We start from the raw sequence: 26586 nt of genomic DNA on the forward strand, positions 1-26586 counted from the left end.
ACCTCCGTCATTGGCGAGAGTACGGTGTTCGATTCATTCCAGCGACTCGCTTCTTTTGATTCAGTTCACTAGAAAGATTCATTCGCTGATCTGTTCAGTGAATCTCTGCAAGAGTACATCATTACCCCAGTAGATGGCGAAAAGTGTCTTTTTCTCATTGTAACATTGACATTGATTAATAATAAAAAAAAAAAAAAAAAAAAAAAAAAAACGAAAAGTAAAGTGAAAAAGCAAGTACTGAGGAATTAATCCAGCTCCTTCAAGTTGGCCCACTCAATGTTATTTGCTATTTGCTTATGAGAACCTTCGAACTGAGTGAACTGAACAAAAGAAGATTAATTTACTTAAAGGATTCGTTCAAAACGCTGAATCGCTTGAAATGGGCTGTTGCCCGAGGCTCCTACCCTGGAATGTGGTAATAAGAGAAAATTAGGTCATTTATATGCGGATTATGCAACTATAGCCTACGTGTCATTGTCAACTGCTAAATATCCCGCAGCACGAAATAAACTCTAGTTCACTGAAATAAATTATTGTCAGACGAAGACACTGTAACGTCTTTATTCCTATTATAATAGCTTGTAAATATCTCAGAGCCTGCCTCTTTTCACTGGCTTTGTCAGATACAATATAAAAGAATGAATTAATACTGTGGGGGTTTTGCATTAGAAGAAGATACACTACTGCAAGTGACATTTTACAAGGGCCACATTCCTCTCTTCCACTGTCCTTCTGGTTCAAGCAAGCTGTGCACTTTAAGGAGATAAATAGCTTGTAGTTATTGAGTTCAGGAAGAGGAGACACTTTTAGCAAATTCTTCTCATGTTCAACGGTTACACTGGATCTCTGTGGTTGTATAACAGATAATCACAGGCTCCAATTAACCTAATTAACATAATTGATTTGTAGGCGTGTGTCCACCTGGCTTCCAAAGTTTGGTTGTCATTCATGTTTGTGTCTTTGATTGTTGAACTGCTGATGATTTCATATTGTGTTTTATAGCAGTGCACATGCTGACACGGGTGTAGTGGAAATGGATACTGGGTTAGAGGATCTTGAGCTGAGAGAGTCTCAGAGGGAGTACCTGGACTTTCTAGATGATGATGTGATTTCTTTTATTCTTTGTCTTTCTGTTTTTGACTTGATGTGGGTCTTTTGATTTGTGTAAACATCTTTGCAATCTCCGTCACATTCAATGTCGTTTTTTTGTTATTTACAGCAAGACCAGGGCATCTATCATGAAAAGGTTAGGAGTATGGTGTCTGAAGGCCAGTGTCGTCTTATTATAAACATTAATGACCTGAGAAGAAAAAGTGAAAAGAGAGCTAAAGAGTAAGTATTTTATTTATTTGTCCATGAGTTTGTCCTTGGAGCTCATCTGATTAATGATCTCTTTTCAATAGATTACTGAATAATGCCTTTGCTGAGCTGGTGGCGTTCCAAAAAGCCCTAAAAGATCTTGTGGCTTCAATAGACACCACTTACGCTAAGCAGTTTGAAGAGTTCCATGTTGGTTTTGAGGGCAGCTTTGGGAACAAGCATGTCTCTCCACGTACTCTGAGTGCACGCTTTCTGGGAAGCCTTGTGTGTGTGGAAGGCATTGTGACCAAATGTGAGTAGGGTTTACTTAATTTTACAGATTATCAATGTTCATTATAACGGTTTAATGCTTGTAATTTCACACATTTAAAACTAATACAATTTTGTCCAGAACTTCAGGGCCTGATTTTTTTTTTTTTTTTTTTTGATTAATGTGTTTAGGTCAGTGCTATTGAAACGTACCTCTATAATGTAATGTTTACTCCACCTTAATTATCATTATTCATTATATGGGCAGAAGTTGTCATTTCTAACTTGTAATTTTGATTTGATCTGTAGGTTCCTTGGTCAGGCCCAAAATTATGCGTAGTGTCCACTATTGTCCAGCCACCAAAAAAACCCTGGAACGAAAATACACAGATCTTACCTCACTGGATGCTTTTCCTTCCAGTGCCATCTATCCAACAAAAGTGAGTTCTATTTTGTATGCGTCATATATTTAATAATAAGTCTGTATTTATAAAACTTAAAAATTATTAACTTTACCAATTTAATTAAATTTTGTATTTTAGTTACATAACTATTTATGCAACTATTTATTTACTGTAACATTCCTATCACAGAAACATGGATGTTGTTCCAGGAGCATGTTCTCTTTGGAAAAATAACAATGACATGATAAACACTGATTTAGTATCAAAAATGTTAAGAAACGTCAAATTTTGCACGTGTAGGATGAAGAAAACAATCCTCTGGAGACCGAGTTTGGGTTGTGCTGCTATAAGGACCACCAGACACTGACCATTCAGGAGATGCCAGAGAAAGCCCCTGCTGGACAGCTGCCACGTTCTGTTGACATCATTGCGAACGATGACCTTGTCGACCGGGTGAAACCAGGTGACCGTGTGCAGATTGTAGGGGTCTACCGTTGCTTGCCTGCGAAACAGGGTGGGTTCACCTCTGGGACCTTCAGGTGTGTATATTTGAACTCTTTCCCAAGATCGGGACCAGGATTTCATGTCCTCAGGTGAACTTTGTGATTCTGCAGAACAATCCTGTTGGCTAACAATGTGAAGCTTAGGAGTAAGGAAATTGTGCCGACGTTTTTCCGCAGATGATGTTGCCAAGATAAAAGAAGTTTTTGCAAAGCTCATTCTAAAGTAAGAAGAGGCACAAACACCGTTAACTGAAATATCCTAAACTTGGCTGCAATTCTTTTCATGATAAGCTGGTTGCCAATGGTTTTTACTATGATGCTTTTTGGGAAATGCAGCTCTGATCTGTTTCATGTTTGTTATGCAAGGTAAGTGTATTGGTATGTTTCAGGGATGTCTTTGAGCAACTGAGCCAATCTTTGGCTCCAAGTATCCATGGCCATGAGTACATAAAGAAGGCCATTCTGTGTCTGCTGTTGGGAGGCAATGAGACCAACCTGGAGAATGGAAACACGCATTAGAGGAGACATAAATATTCTGCTCATAGGTAAGGTGTAAACATGTCAACAAAACAATCTAATATTTTAACAAAACAGTTTAATTATTAAATGTAATATTTTCATTAAGTACAATTTTTTAGAAATTCCATCCAACGAAACACGTATGCATTAATTCATAGAAATTTTATCCACAGAATCTGATATATCATTATAGTCAATCCTGTAAAAGTTTATATATAAATTAATAGTTTAATATAAATTATTTCACTTATATACATTTGATTTATTCATACAGATCTAATCTTAATTTAAGTAATTTCTGGACCCATTATTGCTGTGTTTGTTTCATTTGATTTAAGGTGATCCTTCAGTAGCGAAGTCTCAGTTGCTTCGGTATGTTTTGTTCACGGCACCAAGAGCAATTCCCACCACTGGACGAGGCTCATCTGGGGTTGGTCTGACAGCTGCGGTCACGACTGATCAGGAGACAGGTAACACACAACATCTGATGACAAGTATACACCCCCCAAAATTTATGACTAGTCATTTCATTTTCACTCAAGTGTCTGTGCCGGAAATGCCCCTGGGCAGTTTATTTTCTAATCATGCTACAAAAACTTAATCAACCCAAAATCTCAAAAATATTTTACAGAATAGTTTATATGTCAAAAAAATAAAATCTGACAACAATCCAGGTGAGCGTCGCTTGGAGGCAGGAGCCATGGTGCTCGCTGACAGAGGTGTGGTGTGCATTGATGAATTTGATAAGATGTCTGACATGGACCGAACAGCCATCCATGAGGTGATGGAGCAGGGGAGGGTCAACCATTTCCAAAGCTGGGATTCAGGCACACGGCTTAACGCTCGCTGAAGTGTGTTAGCTGCTGCCAACCCAAAACAATTAAGGGTAAATGTTCACTATTGACTTGATTAGCAAAATTGAGGGATAAATGGCTTGCTTTTGGTTTTTATTATTATCCTACTGTTTTCTACACCCCAGTATGACCAGTATAAGACCCCAATGGAGAACATTGGGCTCCAGGATTCCTTGCTTTCCAGATTTGATCTGCTCTTCATAGTCCTGGATCAGATGGATCCAGACAGCGATCGGGAGATCTCGGAGCATGTGCTGCGGATGCATCGCTACAGAGCACCGGGAGAGCCGGAGGGAACAGGTGAGACTGATATCTGCTGGTAAAAGCACGAACTGCACTAGAGAGGTTTGTACATTAGATCAGTGGTTGATGAACTTTGTTTTAGGTGGTCGATTATTTTAACAGTGAAATAAAACTTAACTGGCTTAGAAGTTGGACTGAATACTTATGCTTCATACACTGATAACTGTCAGTTATGTTACTGAAGTGAGACAAGTACTATCAATTATGTATTACATACAGCAATTACTAACTTTTTTTTTTTTTACGTGTGTGTGTGTGTGTGTGTGTATAGATTGATAGATATTGATTATAAAAGGCTCTTATGCTCACCAATGCTGCATTTTTTGATCAAAAATACAGTAATTGTAATATATATTAAAATATAATTTGTTCCTGTGGTTTAGCAAAACTGAAACAGTTTTTAATGCTTTATTATTTTTTTTGACTACCGTTCAAAAGAAATTAGTACTTTTATTCAACAAGAACACACTGAATTGATCAAAAGTTACTAAAACATTTATATTGTTGTTACAAAAGATATAAAATAAATGCTGTTCTTTTGAACTTTCTGATCATTAAAGTTTCCTGAAAAAAATCACTGTTTCCACATTTAATATTTAAGAAGCGCGCAAAAAAAAAAAAAAAAAAAATTCTCATGTTTTAATAATTAAATCTGCCAACCTGTGGACCACTTGATCTGAAGCATTCCACAGTTTGAGACCAGCTGATGTAGACCATTTCTGTTTTCAGCTTCAGAAGCTTTAGTCAGCTGTTGCTCTCATTCTGTCACGTCTGTATCAACAGCAATGCCACTGGGGAGTACAGTGGATGTATTTGCCACTGAGGACCCGAACATCACCGGAAGCCAAGCCGAGCAGGAGCTACAGATATATGAGAAAAAAGACAATGTCCTGCATGGCCACAGGAAGAAAAAGTATGCATTTCTTCACTTTGATTTAAAATCTAATTTGTTTCCTTTATAGAAGTTGTTTAGAAGCCAGCCTACCATAATTCATTAGGTTTCTGTGATTATCCTTATGTGAAACACTTTAAAGGGAGAAGGTTGTTACCATGGAGTTCATCAGGAAGTACATCCATGTCGCTAAGCTGGTGAAGCCGGTCCTGACACAGGAGGCATCAGACTACATAGCAGAGGAGTATTCCAGACTCCGGAGCCATGACCAAGTCAACAGCGACTCCGCCAGGGTGTGTAGAGCCCATTTAAAGTTTAAAATCTTTTGTACATACTTGGGTTCCTTTTCATGTTATTGTTACTCTCTGACTGTATCCATTCCCACAGACGATGCCTGTGACCGCTCGAGCTCTGGAGACCCATGATTCGATTGTCTACAGCTCATGCCAAAGGCCCGCATGAGTAAAACCATCGATCTGAGAGATGCAGAAGTTGCACTTGAACTCATGCAGTTTGGCTTATTTCAAAAAGGCATGCAGTCATTCACATCCAGAACTGAGACTGCTATTCGTTGTCATTTGTGTCTAATGTAATGTGGCATGACTCTGTAATTCTGGGAGAAGCACAAGAAGAGGAAGGTGCCTGAGGACTCTCTGAGATGGACATCTCCCCCCCCCCCCCCCAGCTCAGAGCCAAGAAACAGAGAGTCAAAGGAACCTAAGGTGAGTGTGAAAGGGAGGTGAACGCTACAGTTAAATCAAGTGTTTGAAGTGGCTGGTGTGAGCGGACTCTGTCTACAGGAAGCGTTCTCGCATCACTAAAGATGTTGAGGATGATGTGGCAATGACTCAAGATGGAGAGGACTCTGACCCTTACGATTTCCCAGAAGATGAAAACAGTAGGTCAACTCATTTACTTTGATTTCTCAGTGAGCTGTGCTTAAAAAATGCAGGTTATTTTGCAGTGCTGTATTCATGTAAATTTAACCAATTTAGTAATTTTTTGCTCTACATTTGAAATGTAAAATATTCAGTGTCATAAATATAATGTTGTCTTAAATGTGTTGTTGTTAGCTCAGCCAAGTCAGAAGAGTAGGCCAGCGTCTCAGAGAAGCAGTCAAAGGAAGAAGGCTGACATCAGTCAGGACAGGTACAACCTGTCATTATCTTCATTTTCAGATAATAGATTCTGGCCTGTGCCAATACTGTGAATTTTTCTGCATTATTCCTCCATTACTTGTTTTAGATGTCGTGGCTCATTGACGGACTGGTCTGGAAATTATTTGTCATGTTTCTTCTTTGTTTTCTTTTGAGTCACTTCAACAGGCTAACTGCACAATAGATATGGAGACTGATTTTTTTTTAAGTGTGACCCTTTTGTCTTGACGTTTTTAGATTAAAGGTCTTCAAGGCGGCTCTACTGAAGGCCTTTAAGGTGACTCGGTCTCAGTCTGTGGCAGTGCCTGATCTTCTGACTCACATTAACAAAGGCCAGGACGAGGAGTTTGACCAGAACGAGATTAACCTTCTGCTGGAGCGCATGCAGGATGACACACCAGGTCATGGTTTCAGAGAATGTGGTTGTTTTCTCATCTAAAGCATTGCCAATGGACACCCTGCATCTTTTGCAAATTCAGAAATGTAAATTGCATTACAATTATTTATGTCAGCACTTTGTTAGAGACTATAACAAACCACTAATAAACTGTGTGAGCATTAATGGTTGAGTATTTATTTTGGAATCAAGTGCTTTTAATTTTTTACATTTACATGTAATCATTCCTTTCAAATAAGGAATACAAGAGGCAATTTATCTTAAGGAGGCAAAGAATAAGAGAAGTGTTAGTAAAGATTCTTGAGTATTTATTTATTTATTTTATTTATTATTTTTAAAAGCAAGTTATGATTCAGTAGATCAGCTCAGTAATGAAGACACTATCTGGCAAATTCCATAAAGATTTTTTTTGTGTTCTCCATTGAGGCTTTCATGATGTATCCTGCATGATGCCATGGGATGTTTAAGTCCACTGTCCTTTTAAAATGGACATTTGGGGTTCTGTAAGAGAAAAATTCAGTTTAATGGAAGTTACTGTATGTTTATATTTAATAATGGTACAATTGTCAAGTGTGGGAGTAGAAAACTGGTATATGGATACATACAACCATCTGTCTTCTCTGGATCAATCTCTCCATCTCTTTCCATCAGTCTCCTCCTCTGCATGTAGAACATTGCACCCACAGCAAGATCCAGGGACATGGCAGCCGTCACAAAGACACTTATTGCCACTGTTGCTGTAGAGCTTCATTGGCGTCATTAAATCTCTAAGCACACTCTGGTCTGAGTCTCCACAAGTCCAGTCACAATTTAAAACTCTTGTCATATTTCGTAAGAATTAAACTGGTAGGAATAAAAACTTGCTGCTCCGCTGCTCCCAAACCTTTTGAGGAAGATGAGTCAGTGGAGGTTTTGGCTTGGCTCTGTATGTGATCATCCTAATGTTGTTCATGTGGTGTTGATGTCTGGATTCTGGTCCATCAGCTTCATGGTTGCCTGTCGCCATGGACAAGGCCGCTGGAGATTGTCATCATTGGGTCCAGAGGTCAAGTGGAGGTAGACTTTCCAGGTAAGCCGTGTCACCTTGGGTACCTGTGGCTGTGCTTAAATGCATGAAGAACCCAACCCCTGTAGAAGTATAAACTTTATTAGATAATAGGCCATTAAGCCAGTCTTCTCGCATTCTCTTTGGACCTTATAATGGAGTTTAAATATCATTTCGCGTGTCATATAGCAATCCTTGACAAGAAATGTCTAGAGAAGTTCTGAGTATTATATTTCCTTATAGTATCAGTAAAATGTGTTTATCATTGAAGACCAAAGTGCCACCATAATATCATAAACGAGTTATCAATGCAGGATTATGGACGATAGATTATTCAACTTCTTACACGTGATATAAACAATGAACAGACAAAATTAAACAATAGTCTTCCATGTGACACCCGTCCCATTTAAGAGAGTCTTTGGCCTAACTTGGTATGATGCAGACTGCGATGACGCATTTTCACAATATTTAACATCATAAATAATAATAAAAAAAATTGTATAATATTTTTGCATTCATAACACTATATTTGTTAAATTATCTTTGCAAAAAAACAAAAAAAATAATAATGTAATAATAGTCAACTTTGTGAATTTCCATTATCCACATCAATCTCTGTATTGCCTATAAAGAGAAAAAAAAGTAAAATTCAGAGCATAGTATATAAAATCATTAAAAACAGTTGTATTTTTTTTGAATGCAATTGTTATATTAATTAAATTATGTGATTTGTTATGACTTACCTGTGAGTGAAGATGTTGGCTTTGAAAGAAAACATTTGAGTGATAAGTGTTAAAGGAAGGTTCCCATTTTACATAAACTGTTACAGTGCAAGCTTTGATATTTCCTGAAATAACCACAAACAACTACATCATAAAACTCATTCAGGGTCGTGAACAAGGTCATTGCTTTTTAATATAACAACATCTGTGTTTTTTTACTCTAAAAAAATATGGTCATTTGCTTTTGTTAGCACAATATTACGAGCACAAAAATTGTTGTTTCTATGACATCTGAATTCTACATTTACCAAACACAGGGCTGTGGCACATACGCACAAAATCAGCAATGTATGAAGAGATGCCACGAGATGACTTCACTCTGAGCTGTTCTCTTCTGAACATCAGTGCATTGGGTATTCACCAGTTTATAAAACAAAAGAGCTTAGTCTGCAATGATAAGAGCCTGTACCTGATAGTATATGATTTACTACACTAATGGTCAATGTGGTATTATTTAGACATTATAAAAGTATTTTATTTATGATATGATTTTGGCTAAGAGGTAGGAGGAGTTTAAAAGGACGGTTCACTGAAAATAAAAAATCTGCTAAAGATTTAAATCACCCTCAAGCCATCCCCACTTTGGACAGATGAGTTTGTTTCTTCATCAAAATAGATTTGGAGAAATTTTGCATTACATCACTTGCTCACCAATGGATCCTCTGCAGTGAATCATAATTGAGAGCCAAACAGCTGATAAAATTTAAACGATATCCGTTTAGAACTTTTTTGGACTGCTTTCACTTGTAAACTGTAAACGGTGCTTGATCTGTGCATATTTCTCTCCTGATTCAGATGAGATTACTTTTTCACTGGAGAAAGCAATGATATGGATAGAGTACATGTATTTTAACCAGAAGTAATGGTTTGAAGTTAAAAGTTTGTTTCTTACAAACACACAACTTTTCGTACAAAAGGTTAATCGACGGACAGAAGTCGTGTGGATTATTGTGAAGTTTTTATCAGCTGTTTGGACTCTAATTCTGACGGCACCCATTCACTGCAGAGGACCTGTTCTGATGAAGAAAATACTCCTCCTCCTTGGCCTGAGGGTCAGTAAATTTTCATTTTTGGGTGAACTATTCTTTAATTGAAAATGTGTATAATTTAAACATATTTTCTACAGTCTGTGATGGAAAATTATGGGGTTTTTTTCACAGTAGAATATTGTATTAAAACATTTAATACATTTTTTTTTTGTTTTTTACATTGGGGTGCAGCATAAATACATTAACAGAGCCTGGTGTCACTTGAATAATTCATTAAAACATTTTCCCACAAAGTAAATCCCACAAACAATATCACAAACGTACATGTATGTTGCATAAATCTTGTATCTGAGAAGAAAGTGCAAGAAAAGCTAAATTGTGCAAAATGTTTTTGGCAGATAAATCTTTACAAGTAATTTTAAAGCCACAATCATTACCTGAGATGCATCAGATAGAATATGACAATGCATTACTTTCTGTTACTTTAAAAGCATTTCAATCAAAACATTTCCAACCACATACAGCATTATATTTCACATAACATTGGTAAATTCGTCAATTTTCTTCATGTATCACATCTTTGATATACCATATCTTTTATCGATTTCGCAGTTGTTTATGTCCTTGTTGTTCAGAATCTTCTTCCCAAGCAGTTTTTTTTATGTCGTTCAGAAAAACAACAACAACAACAACAACAAAAACATTAAAACTCTGTTGTGGTTACAATGTAAACAAGACCTAAATATTTTCCCTATATGATGCTAGAATTGCACACTGAATGTTCATCTCATCAGTCTGGTTGATGTTCTGTGGATAAGAGAAATAAAGGATTAAAGTTAAATATTGATATGTGTGTGTGTGTGTGTGTGTGTGTGTGTGTGTGTGTGTGTGTGTGTGTGTGTGTGTGTGTAAATATACATTTATTAGGGAAAAGTTCTTTGCTTAGTGTTCATGTACATGACTTACAGTCATATCATCCATGTAGTAGCAGTGGCGCAGGTTGAGGTGGCCAATGAAATTGCGGCTGTAGTACTGCGGATCACCGTGGGGCGTCTGCACACACACTGGACACACCTAGAGGGCGCCAGAGGGCACAGAAAAAAACTTGAGCATTTTTCTGCTTCTATTATATCAGTCAGCAATACTGAGTCATTTAAAACTGAAGTGTGTAATTTGGGAATGTTAAAAATATATGTAAGCCATTTAAAGGTTGATTCCCTCTGAAAAGTTTAGCACTATGACTTTAAGAGCTATCAAAACATTGTGGTGTATGTATGAGCATCACAACCAGCCCGACTTTGCAACATTGGTTCAACCAATAGTGTGAGTTTGTGGTGGGGCAATCTGTATATTCAGACCAATAAGTTTCAAAAAGTTTATAAATTCAGTCTGGTGACGCTAAAGGTATAAGAATTACTCACTTCAGCTTTAAATATAATTTAAAGGAACAAATTAATGTTTCAGATGAATGTGCTGTAGGTTTAATTCAACACATGATCTGTACACATGAATGGTGACTGACCACACGTTTGCTGTCATTGGCATGATGTTCATTGCAATGATCAAGTAGATCGAGTTCATCCAGTCCATCATCCTGGCAGTACGGACAGACAAAAGTCCTCACAGTTAAACTAAAAAGAAAAAGAAAAAAAACGGGAAAATAAGTACACTATTTTCACTATAAAGAACCTTTAGTGCAATTGCATGTTAAAGCTTCTTCATGGAACCATAGATGCCAATAAAATATGATCTTTCTAAAATGATAAGCCAAAATAAATACACGTAATTTTAAAATTACTCAGTTTTTAATTTTAAATAAATAATAAATTGATTATAAAATAAATAAATAATAAACATGATTAAAATCAACAAGTATATAAGTATTTGGATTGGATCTTTATGAAAATATGTATCTGATATATAGCTGCCTTTTAAATTTTACGATGGGTGTCCCTTACAAAAGGATGATCCTATTTGAGCATCCAAAGCATCTAAAAGATCGAAAACCTCTGTCACTGTGTCTTTTAAGATCAGTGTTTTGTTTGAATTATTGGAATAGCCAAACATATAAATATTGATGTCCTCACCCTTGAGGTTGATTCATCTCCATTAGATTGATCTCCGTTTGCCATGGCCTGTGAATGAAACTAAATATGAGTTATCCAAACCATAGTGTCAATCAAATAATTATCCTCTTGATGGGGACTTACCAGTCATCCAGCTCAGCCTGCAAATTTTCCTGGGACGGGGCGGGGTTTAGCAGCAGTGGAGCTGGGACAGGTGGCAAGGGGACTTGAATAAAACCATTCGGAGCAGCATTAATGGGTGCAGGCTGCTGGGCAGCAATTAAATTTGCAGGTTGAGCTCTTGTCCGTGGTGTAGGAACGGGCCGTGCAGAGGAAATTAAAGGGAAAGGTGCTTGATTTCGTGGGACGGGTGGCAGGGCAGCATGATTGGGCAGACTGGCTTGTTGTGTCAGTGAATACTGAAGCTGGCCAAGGAGACTGTTGGTTTAAAAGAAATGATAAATTCTTTATTTGAGAAAAAAAAGGCACTAAAAAATGTCATTTGTCTGAGACTTACTTGTGTATGTTTGCGCCAACAGGTCTTCTTGAATTAAATGTTTGAATATCCCCCGGGAGGATTTGACGCAGATGACTTCTCCTACTAGGAGGCTGAGACAAAATTATTCATAAGCATGCAGTCCTTGATGACCTCCACTCATAGAGAAACTGATATTTATTACACACTTTAGCACGGTATTTACTTACTACCAATGGATTATTCACAGAACCACGGTTGTTTACTGAGCTTCTGCAGTATGGACAGTGAAGCCTATATTGAAGAGATTGACTGAGGCATTGCTGGCAAATTCTGCAAGTACACAGAGAGACAAAGTGTGTCTGGGTGTGACAGTAAAAGAATCAACTACCATCAACAAGAAGATAAGAGATTGGCTGGCAAGGCTGGTAATGTTGGTAAAACCCATCGTGTGATGGAATTTCCCTTTAGAAATACTTTCGGTTTTTGATGCCGGTAAATGCTCAGGTTATTTATCAGAAATGATATGAACTTGTGGACAAGGAGAGACTGCACATGTATATATTGTAGATGAAAATAAATAAATTAAAACAATTAACATAAATGTCCACCAAAACAGCTGTTTCCAACTACAAAAGCACCTTTTAGAGAATAGATTTATTGAATGAGTTTGATTTACAATCACTTACATTTACAAATATTTTACAAATATACATTTTTATACAAGGCATTACTGTATAAATTTGTAGACTATACATTAGCATGTTAAATTATGTAAATGCATCACAGACCTACAGGTTTGATCCACAAGTTTGTTTGTAAAGTGTCCACATGAAGTCACCAAAATCACCCATCTATGTCAAATCTAAGCCACACTTACACTTTTCCACAGCATGGAGATGGTTGAGAAGGATTCTGTATGTTTTCCCTGCATACAGGACACTCTTCCTCTGAAGCGGACATATCGTCTACTGGCAGTCTAGTCTCTTCTGATATCTTCACTTTAAGGTCGTGCAGCTTAAACACAGTCCAACTTCCTTATGACCATAAAGAGGGAGTGTATCATGTGTGCTTCAGCTGCTTTCTTTACATGATGGTAAATATAGGACCGGTTTAACCTGAAAGGTCATAATTTTGTAAACAAATCTTGAGTGATGTGACTTGGGGACAGTGACAGAAATGACCTCTATACTTAAAGATTTTTATGCAAATCATGAACATTTTTGTGTGAAGGCAACAGACTGAACTGATTGAGGAGAAGGTTAGGAGAAGTTAGCTTTGTTGGCATATCAATATAATTAGATTATACATGCCATTTTAATTGTGCCATTTGATAGACAGTTTTATCCAACGTGAAATCAATGAATTCCTCGTCTTAGAGTAATAGTCATTTTTAATATTGACAGAACTGCAACTTCCAATAAATCAAATAGATTAAATGTGATATCATCGTTTATGGCATGCTTGTGTGTCAGTCTGTCGTTTCCCATATTTAATGCATGTGTGCCCAACCCTGCCCCTGTCCATCTTTAGTATCGAAAGTAAAAAGTTATTTACAGGCACCAGGGCTTTTATTATGGTAGACGCAGAGCTTTTGTGTCATTGCGGAAGTAAAGTCACCTGACCGCCGCTAAGCTTCTCGGGCAAAATCGATCAGCAGGCAGCACTAGATTTCAACATGTCTGCCGTCGGCTGTCAGTAAATGAGGTGTTTGTTTTCAACTCAACAGCAGATCCTTTGAGCTCGGTGAAGAACTGTCGAGGCGGGCGCTCATGGCTCAGTGCGTGCAGTCAGTGCAGGAGTTCATCCAGGACTCGTTCGTGCCGATGGTGGCCGTCCTGTGCAGCGAGGATGCGGAGAGAGTGACCCGCAAAAACAACCTGAGTTTCCCCGAGCTGCTGCGGCCTTTCTGCCGCCTGACGTCCGAGGGTAAGAGGCCAGCTGATCAGACAGCCGCGAATCACTCATCCCAAATGATGATCACTAGATAAGACGGTTGTTGACAGCTCACTTACACATAAACACGGGCTGTGTCTCAAAACTTAGTGAGCTGTCTGCCTAGAGACATTGACCAAAACTGTCTAGGTGCCATTAAAACGTTCAGACGCGAAAAATATAGTAGGTTTTCAGAGACATGCCCAAAAATGCTCTTTAGCAAGCCAACTTACTAAGATTTGAAGCACACTTTAAATGCTGTCTAGGTAGGCAGCTCATTAGGTTTTCAGACACACGCCCTAAAATGCTATTTAGACAGGCAGCTCAATAGATTTTGAGTTACACGCCCAAAAGTGCCATCTAAATAGCCAGTTTTGAGAGACATGCCCCAAAATTAATTTGTCTAGGTTGACAGCTAACTAGGTCTTGAGAAACACACCCCAAAATGATGCCTAGATAGGTATCTAACTAGCTTTTGAGAAACACTACCCAAAAATGCTGTTTCGATAAACACTAAACAGCTAACTGGATTTTTAGTCATGCACCCTAAAATGCTGTCTATATAGGCAGCTCACAAATTTTTGAGAGACATGCCCAAAAATGCTCTTTAGCAAGCCAGCCTACTAAGATTTGAAGCACACTTAAAATGCTGTCTAGGTAGGCAGCTCATTAGGTTTTCAGACACACGCCCAAAATACTGTTTAGACAGGCAGCTCAATAGATTTTGAGTTCCACGCCCAAAAGTGCCATCTAAATAGCCAGTTTTGAGAGACATGCCCAAAAAATAATTTGTCTAGGTTGACAGCTAACTAGGTCTTGAGAAACACACCCCAAAAATGCTCTTTCGATAAACACTAAACAGCCAACTGGATTTTTAGTCATGCACCCTAAAATGCTGTCTAAATAGGCAGCTCACTAAGTTTTGAGAAACTGCTAGTCTAATTTGGCAGTTCATTAGATTTTTAGGGCCTATTCTTTGTCCAGTGAGGCCCCTGGGCAGACGTCTTTGTAGGCCCCCCAGCTACTGCTGCCTGTTGTGGCAGACCTCTTTTTTTCAAGCAACAAAGTCATGTTTTGGTTTCGAACATTAGTTTAAATATAGTTTTCTGGGCCCTTTCTTGCACTGCATTCTGAGAGGCCTGGGGCCCTAGTGATCAGCACATGCTCTATGCACAAAGAAACCTGGGGGCCCTAGTGGTCATCTCATGCCATGTGAACCAAGTGGCTTGGGGTTCTAGTGGTCAGCAAATACTGAACTCTTCAATAAACACACTACGCCTAGGGGCTTTAGCTGTCTCTTTGTGATTTATGCACTAGGGCTACTTCCTCAAGAAGTTTTGGAGTCACAAAGCTTTGGAGACCCTTGATAGTGTATGGCCCTCTGGCCCATTCCATAACCCAGCTCTGATCCTCAGTGAAATGATAGGAAGGGTTTCAACCTGGATTTGTCTGAATGTGATCTCTCTGTTTGTGAAACCTGATCTGATTTCCGCTCACCTGACCATTTATTGTCCAGAGCCTCAGACAGACACAGCACAGATCAGATGTCTCTATTGGAGAGGGTTAGATTACCTCTGGACTGGCGGCGCTAGAGGTCTGTGTTGGGCCTGTGCTGTTAATCACCAGCCTATATCTAGTAAAGGATATGAGATAATCCTAAAGAGGCAGACAATCAGATCAACTGACTCAACTTATGAAGACTGCTGTTGTTTACAGTGACACAGTAGTCAGATACACTTTCGATCAAAAGTTAGGTTTTTTTTTGTTGTCTTTTATAAGATTTATTTACTTTTTTGCATATTATAGTAATGCATATTACTAATTCAAAATTAAGTTTTAATATATTTACAGTAGGAAATTTACAAAATATCTTCATGGAACATGATCTTTACTTAATATCCTAATGATTTTTGGCATTTAAAAAAATCAATAATTTTGACCCCTACAATGTATTTTTGGCTATTGCTATACAGTAAATATACCCCAGCGACTTAAGACTGGTTTTGTGGTTCAGGGTCACATTTGTGTAAACTTTTCCACTTTTTTGCTGTCACTTTTGATAAAAAAAAATTAACAAAGCAAAATAAAATAAATAATTTATAAACTTTAAAAATAAAATTGAACAGTAGTGTACATTAGACAACAGATGCCATTTTAATTGGTTCATTAAAAATGTCAGTCTCTCTTTCAACACGAAATATTCCTATTTGCCCAGGGTTTAGGTAGAAAAGGTTGTGTGTGTGTTCTTTGGCCTTCTTTCCAAAATCCAAAAAACTATCTTGCTGTAGACCAAATCACTTTCTTACAACAGAAAAAATCCCAGCCAACAATGGACACATGTAGCTCAACCAGTAGAACATGACACTTGCAACTCCAAGGTCAAGGGTTTGATTTCCTGGGAAAGAAAGAAGTGTTAAAATGTGTGCCTTGAATGCATGTGCTATGAAAGTTTACTGTGGAAAAAAATTAGTTGGTTTTACAACTAAATGCTACAATTTAAAATGCTAATCATGTTCCATTTTACTATGGAACAACTGAAATTGATTTTTTTTTGTCCACTGTTTCCTATTTCATTTGTTTTCAGTTTTAGTTCCTTCAATTGCTGTAAATTCCTTTTTTTTTTTTTTTTGAGCTACAACATCACATTTACAGACGGAAATCCCTCTATACCCCATTTATCAACAATATTGGTCATTCAGGAATCATGCAGTTGTGGGAAAAAATGGCACACATTTTGTTGTAGCACAATAGACACAGCCTTCTCATATTATTTGTTGCAGTCTGTTATGGATTCTTAGAAATCCTGGAAACACAGTTAGGTTGACCCAAATGAAGAAAGTGCACTCTTTATTTGTGTGTGTTTGTGATGTTATTGGATTTATTCAGTAATGCCTTGGCAGCAGAGGAGCAAAGTCTCATCTTTATTCTTCATGTTGTGCTTATCAGGTGAATTGTGGAGTGAAAACAGACAGGTGCATTATGGGAAAGTGTCTGGTGGGGGGTGCCAACATATTTGAGCTGGGTGGTGGCCATGCATATTGCAAGGGAAGGTTGTGTGAGGAGGTGGTCAAGAAACCCAGCTTTTCCTCAGCCTTGACAGATTTTCAAGTTGGAAGTCATAATAGATTGTAAAAGATAGAATTAATAAATCCCAAATACTCTGTTGGAGGGCTGTCCACAAGAGAATGAATTCCAAATAATTAAAGGGATAGTTCACCCAAAAATGAAAATTATGTCATTAATGACTCACCCTCATGTCGTTCCAAACCCGTAAGACCTCCGTTCATCGTCGGAACACAGTTTAAGATATTTTAGATTAGTCCGAGAGCTTTCTGTTCCTCCATTGAGAATGTATGTACGGTATACTGTCCACGTCCAGAAAGGTAATAAAAACATCTCCAAAGTAGTTCATGTGACATCAGAGGGGTCCCGTTCCCCCCCCCCCCCCCCTTTTTTTTTAAGCATCGAAAATACATTTTGGTCCAAAAATATCAAAAACTACGACTTTATTCAGCATTGTCTTCTCTCCCGGGTCTGTTGTAAGCGCTTTCACAGCACTGCAGTTTAGTGATATCCGGTTCATGAACGAATCACTCGATGTAACTGGATCTTCTTGAACCAGTTCACCAAAACTCGAACTGAATCGTTTTGAAAACGGTTCGCGTCTACAATAAGCATTATCCACAAATGATTTAAGCTGTTAGCTTTTTTAACATGGCTGGACACTCCCTCTGAGTTCAAATAAACCAATATCCCGGAGTAATTCATTTACTCAAACAAGTACACTGACTGAACTGATGTGAAGAGAGAAGTGAAAGATGAACGCCGAGCCAGATAACGAACGAACATTGACTCGTTCTCGAGTCAAGAACCGGTTGCATCGGTTTTTCAGATCTCCAGTAGTGATGGGAAGTTCTGTTCTTTTCCGCGAACCGGTTCTTTCGGACAGTTTGATTCAATAAACCGGTTGCTGAAAACGGTTCACCAGTTAATTGGCGCTCAATGTAATGACTTCATTGGCGATGATTGCCCTTGATTCAAGCCTTCGGTTTACCCGCGCTCATAACATTAGCACAGAATCAGTTCTGAATCAATCACCAAAAGAACCAGTTCAGTTCAGACGCTCTGTGTGTCACAGTCTGCTTCAACGCTGAATAGCGCATGCGCAGTATCATCAGCTCCTCGTTTCTCGAACCGGACGGTTCGTCCGACGACAGAAACGGTTCTTGACTCGAGAACGAGTCAATGTTTCGTTCATTATCTGGCTCGGCGTTCATCTTCAATTCTCTCTTCACATCAGTTCAGTCAGTGTTTGAGTAAATGAATTACTCCGGGATATTGGTTTATTTGAACTCAGAGGGAGTGTCAGCCATGTTAAAAAAGTTAACAGCTTAAGTCATTTGTGGATTAATGCTTATTGTTGACGCGAACCCTTTCAAACGATTCAGTTCGATTTGGTGAACTGGTTCAAGAAGATACGTTTACATCGAGTGGCATTCGTTCGCGAACCGGATATCACTAAACTGCAGTGTTGTGAACACGCTCATAACAGACCCGGGAGAGAAGTCAGTGCTGAATAAAAGTCGTAGTTTTTGATATTTTTGGACCAAAATGTATTTTCGATGCTTCAAAAAATTCTAACGGACCCTCTGATTGTCACATGGACTACTTTGAAGATGTTTTTATTACCTTTCTGGACGTGGACAGTATACCGTACATACCATTTTCAATGGAGGGACTGAAAAGCTCTCGGACAAAATCTAAAATATCTTATACTGTGTTCTGAAGATGAACAGAGGTCTTACGGGTTTGGAACGACATGAGGGTGAGTCATTAATGACATAATTTTCATTTTTGGGTGAACTATCCCTTTAATTTTAAGAATTTGTATTTGTACTAATCTCATTAAAAATCATTAAAAAATAAAAATAATTAGCAATATTAATAATCAAAACATTGTATTATGTCTCCAATTATAAAATCCCAAATATGAAACATTTTAATAATAATTTATTAAAAAATTAAAAAATAACACAATTTATGTCAATGTCCATAAGAATTAACAAGTGGCAGAAATGGGGAAAAACGATTATTTTTAAAAGTTTGGGGTCAGTAAGATTCTTTTGGAAATATTATATTAAATTAATATTAAATTAATAAAAAGTGACTAAATATATTTATAATTTCACATAATGCTTTTCTTTTGAACTTTATATTCATCAAATAAAATATAGAATGGTTTTTGCAGCACAACTTTTTTCAACATTGATAATCATTTAAAAAACGGTTATTAAAAACTGTTATTCATGAGCAGCAGATTAGCATATTAGAATGATTTCTGAAAGGATCATGTGACACTGAGGACTGGAGTAATGATGCTGAAAATTCAGCTTTGTCATTTCAATAATAAATTACATTTTGCAATATATTAATAGAAAACTTTTACTTGAAATTGGAATAATATTTCAAAATATTTTATCAATATGCATTTTGATCATATAAATGCAGCCAGTCTTGATGAGTTTAAGAGACTTCTTTCAAAGACATTTTTAAAAAATCTCGCAGGCCTCTAACCTTTTCTCAAGTTTTTTTGTGTAAAAGAAATTATATTAAATATACATTTTTAAAAGAGGACTTGTGGTCCAGATGGAACCAGCCTTGGGTTCTGGATCCTTGTAGGTCACTTAGGAAAAAGTAAAGCTTCAGCTAGCTACAAGAAGAATTAGCAGCACTATGTACGAATTGACACCATCCAGTTCAACTTGCAAGTTTTCCTATTCCTTTTTTTGGACTGTACTGTGCAAGGTCACCTGCGTGATCCAAATAACCAGGTGGTAGTGGTGAAGGGCCTCCGGATCAGCGTGACTGGGATCAACACACAGCCTCCACAGAGCCCAGAGCTGCACAGACTCCTCAGCCGGACGGTTTCTGTCTGCCAGCCCACCTGAAGGGTCGCCCGCCAACGTACTTCACGGCAGGAGACTACGACCTCAACATAAGCGGCCCGTTAGTGCTAATATAGATAAAAAATAATAATCATAGATTCTGCAGGGTGTGTGTGTGAACATTTAATATGAAAATTATGACTACACTCGAAAAATGAGACTCGTTTCATAGTAGTCTCTCATATCAGCACCTGACGAGGGCAGCACAGAGCTCTTGAGGGGAAAAGTGAGAATCAAATGTTGTAATTGCTCATGAAATTAAAGGGTTTGGTTTGCATTACACATCTATGATTTGTCGTTTCTGATCTTTTTTTTTTTCTTTTTTCAATTTTCAAATTTTCTTCCCCCATTCTCAAACTACTCCTGTGGATGAATTCTTGGTAAGAGCTTCATACAGTCGGGCTTTAAGAGCTCATAAGAGCTTTCCTCTGTGTGTCGTTGTGGTGTGTGTGCCAGGTCACACACACGTGTGCTGTGCTGTGCTGTTAACCCTTTGAGTAATGAACGTGAAGTGTTCCCCTCTCAGATCATAGGCTCCCAGTAGAGCCCGCTCCCCATGTGGTCCCTTTGACTACACCCTTCACTTGGGTGAGCCTGACAACAAACCCCTGAGACTTAGACACTAACACACCAGTTTCACATCAGCAGCATCCCCCTATTAACTGAATGGACGTATTGCACCAGTGAATATGAGAACAGAGTCAAGGTGAAACACATAGCAGCCGAGAAGAAGCCATACTTGTATATATTAATTTACCGTTTGATTACAAAGCTGGGGTCTCATAAATAATCTGCTCTAAATTCAACATGAAATCCAAACTGATCCTATGTGCTTAAAGCATAAAACGGTATTCCTGGTCTTATTGGATCAGTTATTTTTGTATAATATATATACTATTATATTATTATATTATAAGTGAGTAAATTAATTACAATAATGTTAAATAATTATAATTATTTACCTATTATATATTTAATGTTATATTTAGAGTAAGCTTTTATTTTAAACTTATTTCAGTTCGTAGCCAAGGCAAAATTGCACATTTTTCGAATATAAGTTTATATTTTTCATGTAATATTTAGATTTTATTTTATATTTTTACAGGCTAGCTTTGTTTCAAATAACAAAATGCTATTTTAATGAACTTTTAATTAGTTTTAGTTAACAATATTAACACTGTATTGCGCAAAATTTATTAGTGCACATCATTCCAAATGTGATGAAAATAATGTCTTCCACTTCTGAAAAAAAACTTTTTTTTTTTTTCTAGTGATGTCATTCTAGAACTGTGGGGGCAGATAACTTAAGGTTAAACAATAGCCAAGTAGCTATTAGGCAATGCTTTTAGGCTCTGTAAAGCATCCTCTCTAAAATTTTGCAGATTTACAATGCAGAATAATGTAATGTAACAAAAATAAGGATAGATTTGGGGATAGATTTTAATGAGAGATGTTTTTTTTTACCTTTTCAATACGTCAAAACTGCTTTTGACCATGAACTTGACCTTTAGGCTCCCAATCTAAGCCATTATTCCAGTTCCTTGCAGGTAGAGACTTAAAAAAAGCCTGATTCCTCAAACAAAATTATCATCCCATCCACAATCTGCAAACTCACTTTCGGGGTTCTGATTGCTTTTCACAATCCAATACATTCTCAAAAAAAAAAAAAGACATTGTGCTCTAGATTTTTCATGCAGCAGTTTCCCTCAGAAATGTGTCACATTATGGAATGAGAAGGGGTTGTGAATGGTTTTTCATGATGATTTTAAAAGCATTGGTTTGCTGTGTGTGTGCTCTACTCACCCTGACCCCTAGACTTCTCCAGAAAACATCCAACTCCATTATTTTTTGCTTCTGCTTCTGCTAGAACAGGTACCAGTAGTTTGTGTTTTATGTGTGTCTCAAGGGCAAAGTATGTTACAATTTGGTCAATGTATGTAACTTTTGAGTTTACTTCATTATCCTACATTTAGTAGATTGCTTTTTCTCACACAGCATGAGGCGCCAAATGAACATGCTCATGTTTAAGCTAATCAGGAAAATGGGATTTTAGGACAATGCTCATTTTTCCTTTCTGGATCTGCAGTGCGAGCTCAGTTTAACACTTTATAGAAGTTCTCTTCTGCAAAAGGAATAGTTCACAGAAAATGAATATTAATGAAATACTTCACCCTAGAACCTGATAGTCCAGCTATTTCATCATGAGAATAATCAGCTGTGTTTTGGTTTTGGATGCGTTACACTTCTGTGGTTCCTGTCCGTGAGCTTTAACCAGACTGCCTGTTTCTTCTCCTCTCAGACCGCACGGTCAAAGCGAGCGTTCCCTGGTACTCTGACTGGAAAGAAACACTCACACAGCTGAGCTCGTCCAAGTACTACACAGGTATTACCTTCCTTCCCCTGCTGGGAGTGTGTGAGAGGGCTTTCCTCAGTCGCCTTCTCCACATCATTTTTCCGTCCCAGCTCGCTCCGTAGCAGAACTGTCACTAAATCTCCTTTCCTCTTTCCAATCCAGCTTCCTCCGCTTTCTCTGGATGTTGGTGGTGGTTCTTTTAGCTTTATGTGTTTTTGTGTATTTGAGACTCATTGTGCTGAAACTCTCAGTGGTAGATGTGTCCATTGCTTTGTCAAATAATGGATTAGAGGTCTCTTCAGTTAGTGTTCCAATTTACAGTCAGAAAATAGTTAACTGTTTTGACTGAAATTTAAGTTAAATTCAGAAACATTTCAGAAATGTTTGGGGTCTGTTTGTGAGATTTTAGTTCAAGAGTCATTTTACCCCTTCAGTTTAGACATGTGCCTCACTTTATAGTCTAGTTTCTTTTCCTCTTTGCTGTGAAGAAGAGATTTTACATGCACTTTTTCTGAAATCCCAAACAGAAATAAATCTTAACGTAGTTCCTCAGTTTGATTTAATGTGAAATATTGGTTCCTTTTTTATTAAATTTACAGTAAAAAACTGTGACAATGTTTCCAGTATTACAGCTGGCGTATTGGTGCCCTGTATATTTCTTAGTTTATAACCATATATTTCATTAAGTACCAATATATGTTACCTACCTAAACTCTGCTTTGTTACCTACTGTATTGAAAACCATGATCTGAGTTTGAGTGTCGGGGTTCATTGTAAGTGGGCTTCGTCCATAAAACAAGGCCAATATCATATATAAGTGGGCACAGCGCCCCGTCCCATAGCAGTGTAACTAATTAATAGTTTTTTCTGGATCAGCCATATCATATATATACGGCTATATATTATATAATATAAAAATATATAAATGTGTATATATGTGGATAGCAATATATATACCTATATATATATAATATATATATATATATATATTATATATATATATATCTATATATCTAATATATACATATATATATGTATATAATATATATATATATACAATATTTCCAGTAAACATTCAAAGCGTTTTTTTTTTGTTGTATTGATACACTAATGCTCTGTCGAGTTTAAAGTTCGCTGACTTAAAACATTGCGGATTTTTTTTTTACTATATTTGTTTACTCCATATTTATTTAGGATGTTCAAAACACATTTTTCAAAAATGCCTGGTAGGTTGTCCTGAGTAGGAACTATCGTATATTTGGTTTTAAGTCATGCTTCATGAGAAATCAGACACGATTTCTTCACGAAACGATACTTAATCACTTCATATTATGAATTATGGAAGTAACTTCAAATTAATAATTGTAATTATGATTAACAAAAAAAACTGCCTTTATCAAACCTTTAACAGTGTTACTGCAGTGGGTAGGCTTTATTAATGTCTCATTATACCAAAAATAAGATAAATCTAAATGTTTAGTTGCCCTCCTACATAAAAAAAAAATTAAGTACAAGTTTTATGAACAATGATGGTTGTTTTTAAATAATAAAACAATCTTTGTATTAGAACTAAGTCTGTATAAAACATTAGTATGGTGCATGATACACATCGCCGTAGGCCCAAAGAAAAAACTTCTAATGTAACACTCAGTATGTAATGGGGGTTCATATTTACCTGTCAAGAGGACCTTGGACCTAAAAAAAAAGTTAAAGACTTCTGCGTTAAAGCACAAGTAAAAGTTAAAGAAAAAGTATGTAAATTAGCCTATTTTCGTCTAAACTATAATGTTGCCATGAGTAATCATCTGCGCTACTGCAAGGCAAGTGATGCGCTTATTTGATTTTAATGAAAATTATATGTTGTTTTGTGCTGTAGTGCAGACATGGTGTACAAGCTCTACCCAGATAAAGAATTGAACGTGAGGCGGCTGGATTGTAGTGCGTCATTCATGCTGTGTGCTTATTTTCATGAATGATTCTGAGAGGGCCTTTGATTGAGACGAAATGTCAAGGCCGCATTCAACCACTAATAAGCTGGAGCATAAAAAACAATACATTCCTCATCTTACCCTCCTCCCTGGATAGATTTAAAGGGGGGACATTGATTATGAATGCTAATGTCAACCTGTTTTGTACATTCTGTCTCAAAAAAGAAAAGAAAAAAAAAGGGTTGAATCTGAATTAAAAGTTATTTAAAGTGTTAGTTCACCCAAAATGAAAATTAGGCCCATAAAAAAAAGCCGACCTCATACGTCATCTGCCGGAACTCATGCTTCTGTTACAACAGTGAGCGCACAACTAGCATATTAAATGATTATTGCGTTTTTAACATGGTTATTTGTCTTACAAAAATGCATCGATTCGCTACAGGAGGACTTTGTTCACCCCCGGAGGTGTGTGAGACACTTTTTATTAAGGATGGGCGCTTTTTATTTTACTTCTTTTGGACTGATGCACTGCGACACGCGCTGAGTTCCATTAAACAGCTTGAAAGATCAAAGACTATTTTTAATATAACTCCGACTGGATTCGTCTGAAAGAAGAAAGGTCATGTACACCTAGGATGAATTGAGTGTGAGTAGATATTCTGGGCTAAATTTTTCAGGTTTTGGTGGTGAACTAACCCTTTAAGGTGCTGATTAGCCCGTTCTATTGTTTTGCTGGTACAAATTAGTCAATTTCAATCAAGAATCCACACAGGAATTTCTCGCGAGGCCAAAAAGATTTTTCCACATTATTATTATGCAACATAGGTTGAAGTCTGCTTCGTAAACCAACAGGAAGCTTGCTTGGTTTGACTTCAGTGTGTAATGTTCATCTACTCTGTTTAACAAGCAGGCAATAGACTTTTTTGCCCCACAATATTTCACTCATGTGACCCTTTATGTGTATGTTTTATAATTGCAGGATAATGGAGAGCATTTTAAGTGCCGCTTTTTTGAAGACCTGTATTTATATTTAAATTAATTGTTGGGGAACTAATAGATTGTTGGATTTTTCATATTTTTTAAACGCCTTCTTTCATTTTTAAAAAGAGAGCTTGCTATATTAATGTCATCTGTTTATAATTTCTTCCAGCGAATATCACATTTCTTTGTGGGTTTTTCTATTCGTCTTTGCTTTCATAGTGTGCTTCCGCTCCTCTCCCGCCCTGCAGGGATGGTCCATGCGCAGCCTGTAATAATCTTGTTAATCTGAACAAGACAATATTTCTTTGTGTGTTAACTTACAGCAACACACCATGGTTTGAGACTTACGGGAGACCTCTTCTGCAGTCCATGCCAGCATCGGAGCACGAGTTTACCTCAACCAATTACCTGGCCTGTCGCTAATCCTTCCAGTTACTCTCACTCTTCTTCTCCTAATAACTCGACGCACTGAAATTCTTGACCATAAGAAAAATCCAGACTTTTTCACCCTGTCCAGCACAGAGGTTTGATTGAATTGTTTTTAAACAAGATGATGTATTTTTGTACAGCACAGTTTGGTAGCAGGTTTTGTCCATCTGTATTCCTGTGAGATCTCCTGTAACTCGGCTGCAGGTATGTTGGTGGTTGTCGTCCTGTGAGGGCGGTGCCGACAGAGCAGTTTCTCAAGCTGTCACAGGAACATGCACCGAATCCAGCAGCAGAGTGGGGAAATACACTCATCCAAATGGTTTTCATCCCCCCAACACACTCAAATATTTATGTCCTGCTCACGATAGCAGTGCAGGGAGACGAGCAGAGGTGTGTGTGCGCATTCTGTATTAAGTGTTCTCCTGTACCCATGTCTGCTTGTTTTTTAGGTTTTTTCAACCTTTTTTACACAGCCAAACAGTCCGATGAATAATCATTGATTTGACTCTTGTAGCAAGCTTCTGTGTTCATTTTGATATTTGACCACTTCAACTGCCATGCTTGAAAACTTAAGAAGTTCTTATGTTTTTTACATTTTTAATTCTTAAGAAGAAAATTATGGAAATTTAGCATTACATCACTTCATCATCCTCAGCAGTAAATGGGTGCCGGTCAGCACTGAGAGTCCAAAACAGCCGAATAAAAAGAGCACAGTAATCCAAAACAACGCCTGTCTATCAATAACCATTGTGGTGAAGTGAAAAACTGTGTTTGTAAGAAACCAATTCATCATTAATACCATTGCTTCCTCTATCTATAATATTGCTTTCATCAGTGAAAAAGTCATCTTGTCTGAATCAGGAGAGAAAATATGCACCGATCAAGGCATGGTTTACAAGCAAAAAACATTTTTAAACAAATATGCCAGTGGATTTTGATGTGAGCGGACAACACAGAGGATAGACTTTTCCACTGGAGGAAGCTTTAATGCTGTATTATAGACTATTTTTTGGCCAGAAGCGACATCAGGGTGAATAAAAAAAAAAAAGTCAAAATA

General features: G+C 37.4%; 1 protein-coding gene, 1 long non-coding RNA gene and 2 pseudogenes across 2 annotated transcripts; 2 read left to right on the forward strand and 2 right to left on the reverse strand.

Annotated features, from left to right (window-relative positions):
• The first annotated feature begins 912 nt into the window (after positions 1-912).
• Positions 913-7867, forward strand: LOC109044818 (annotated as a pseudogene).
• A 372-nt stretch (positions 7868-8239) lies between these two features.
• On the reverse strand, positions 8240-8850 carry LOC109113407. Its single transcript, XR_002021746.2, has 3 exons — positions 8677-8850; positions 8390-8408; positions 8240-8270 (listed from the first exon to the last, which is right to left on the reverse strand). It is a non-coding gene; the product is annotated as an uncharacterized LOC109113407 (long non-coding RNA).
• Positions 8851-9674: 824 nt separating this feature from the next.
• On the reverse strand, positions 9675-12988 carry LOC109113046. Its single transcript, XM_042755833.1, has 8 exons — positions 12839-12988; positions 12189-12291; positions 12001-12092; positions 11628-11921; positions 11505-11552; positions 10940-11048; positions 10384-10491; positions 9675-10224 (listed from the first exon to the last, which is right to left on the reverse strand). The coding sequence occupies exons 1-8, from the start codon at positions 12919-12921 to the stop codon at positions 10156-10158; spliced, it is 906 nt and encodes a 301-aa protein (XP_042611767.1). The 5' UTR covers positions 12922-12988; the 3' UTR covers positions 9675-10155.
• Positions 12989-13546: 558 nt separating this feature from the next.
• Positions 13547-26586, forward strand: part of LOC109113047 — a 39225-nt pseudogene continuing 26185 nt past the window's right edge.

This window comes from Cyprinus carpio, unplaced genomic scaffold, assembly GCF_018340385.1.
Source record: "Cyprinus carpio isolate SPL01 unplaced genomic scaffold, ASM1834038v1 S000006752, whole genome shotgun sequence".
NCBI lineage: Eukaryota > Metazoa > Chordata > Actinopteri > Cypriniformes > Cyprinidae > Cyprinus > Cyprinus carpio.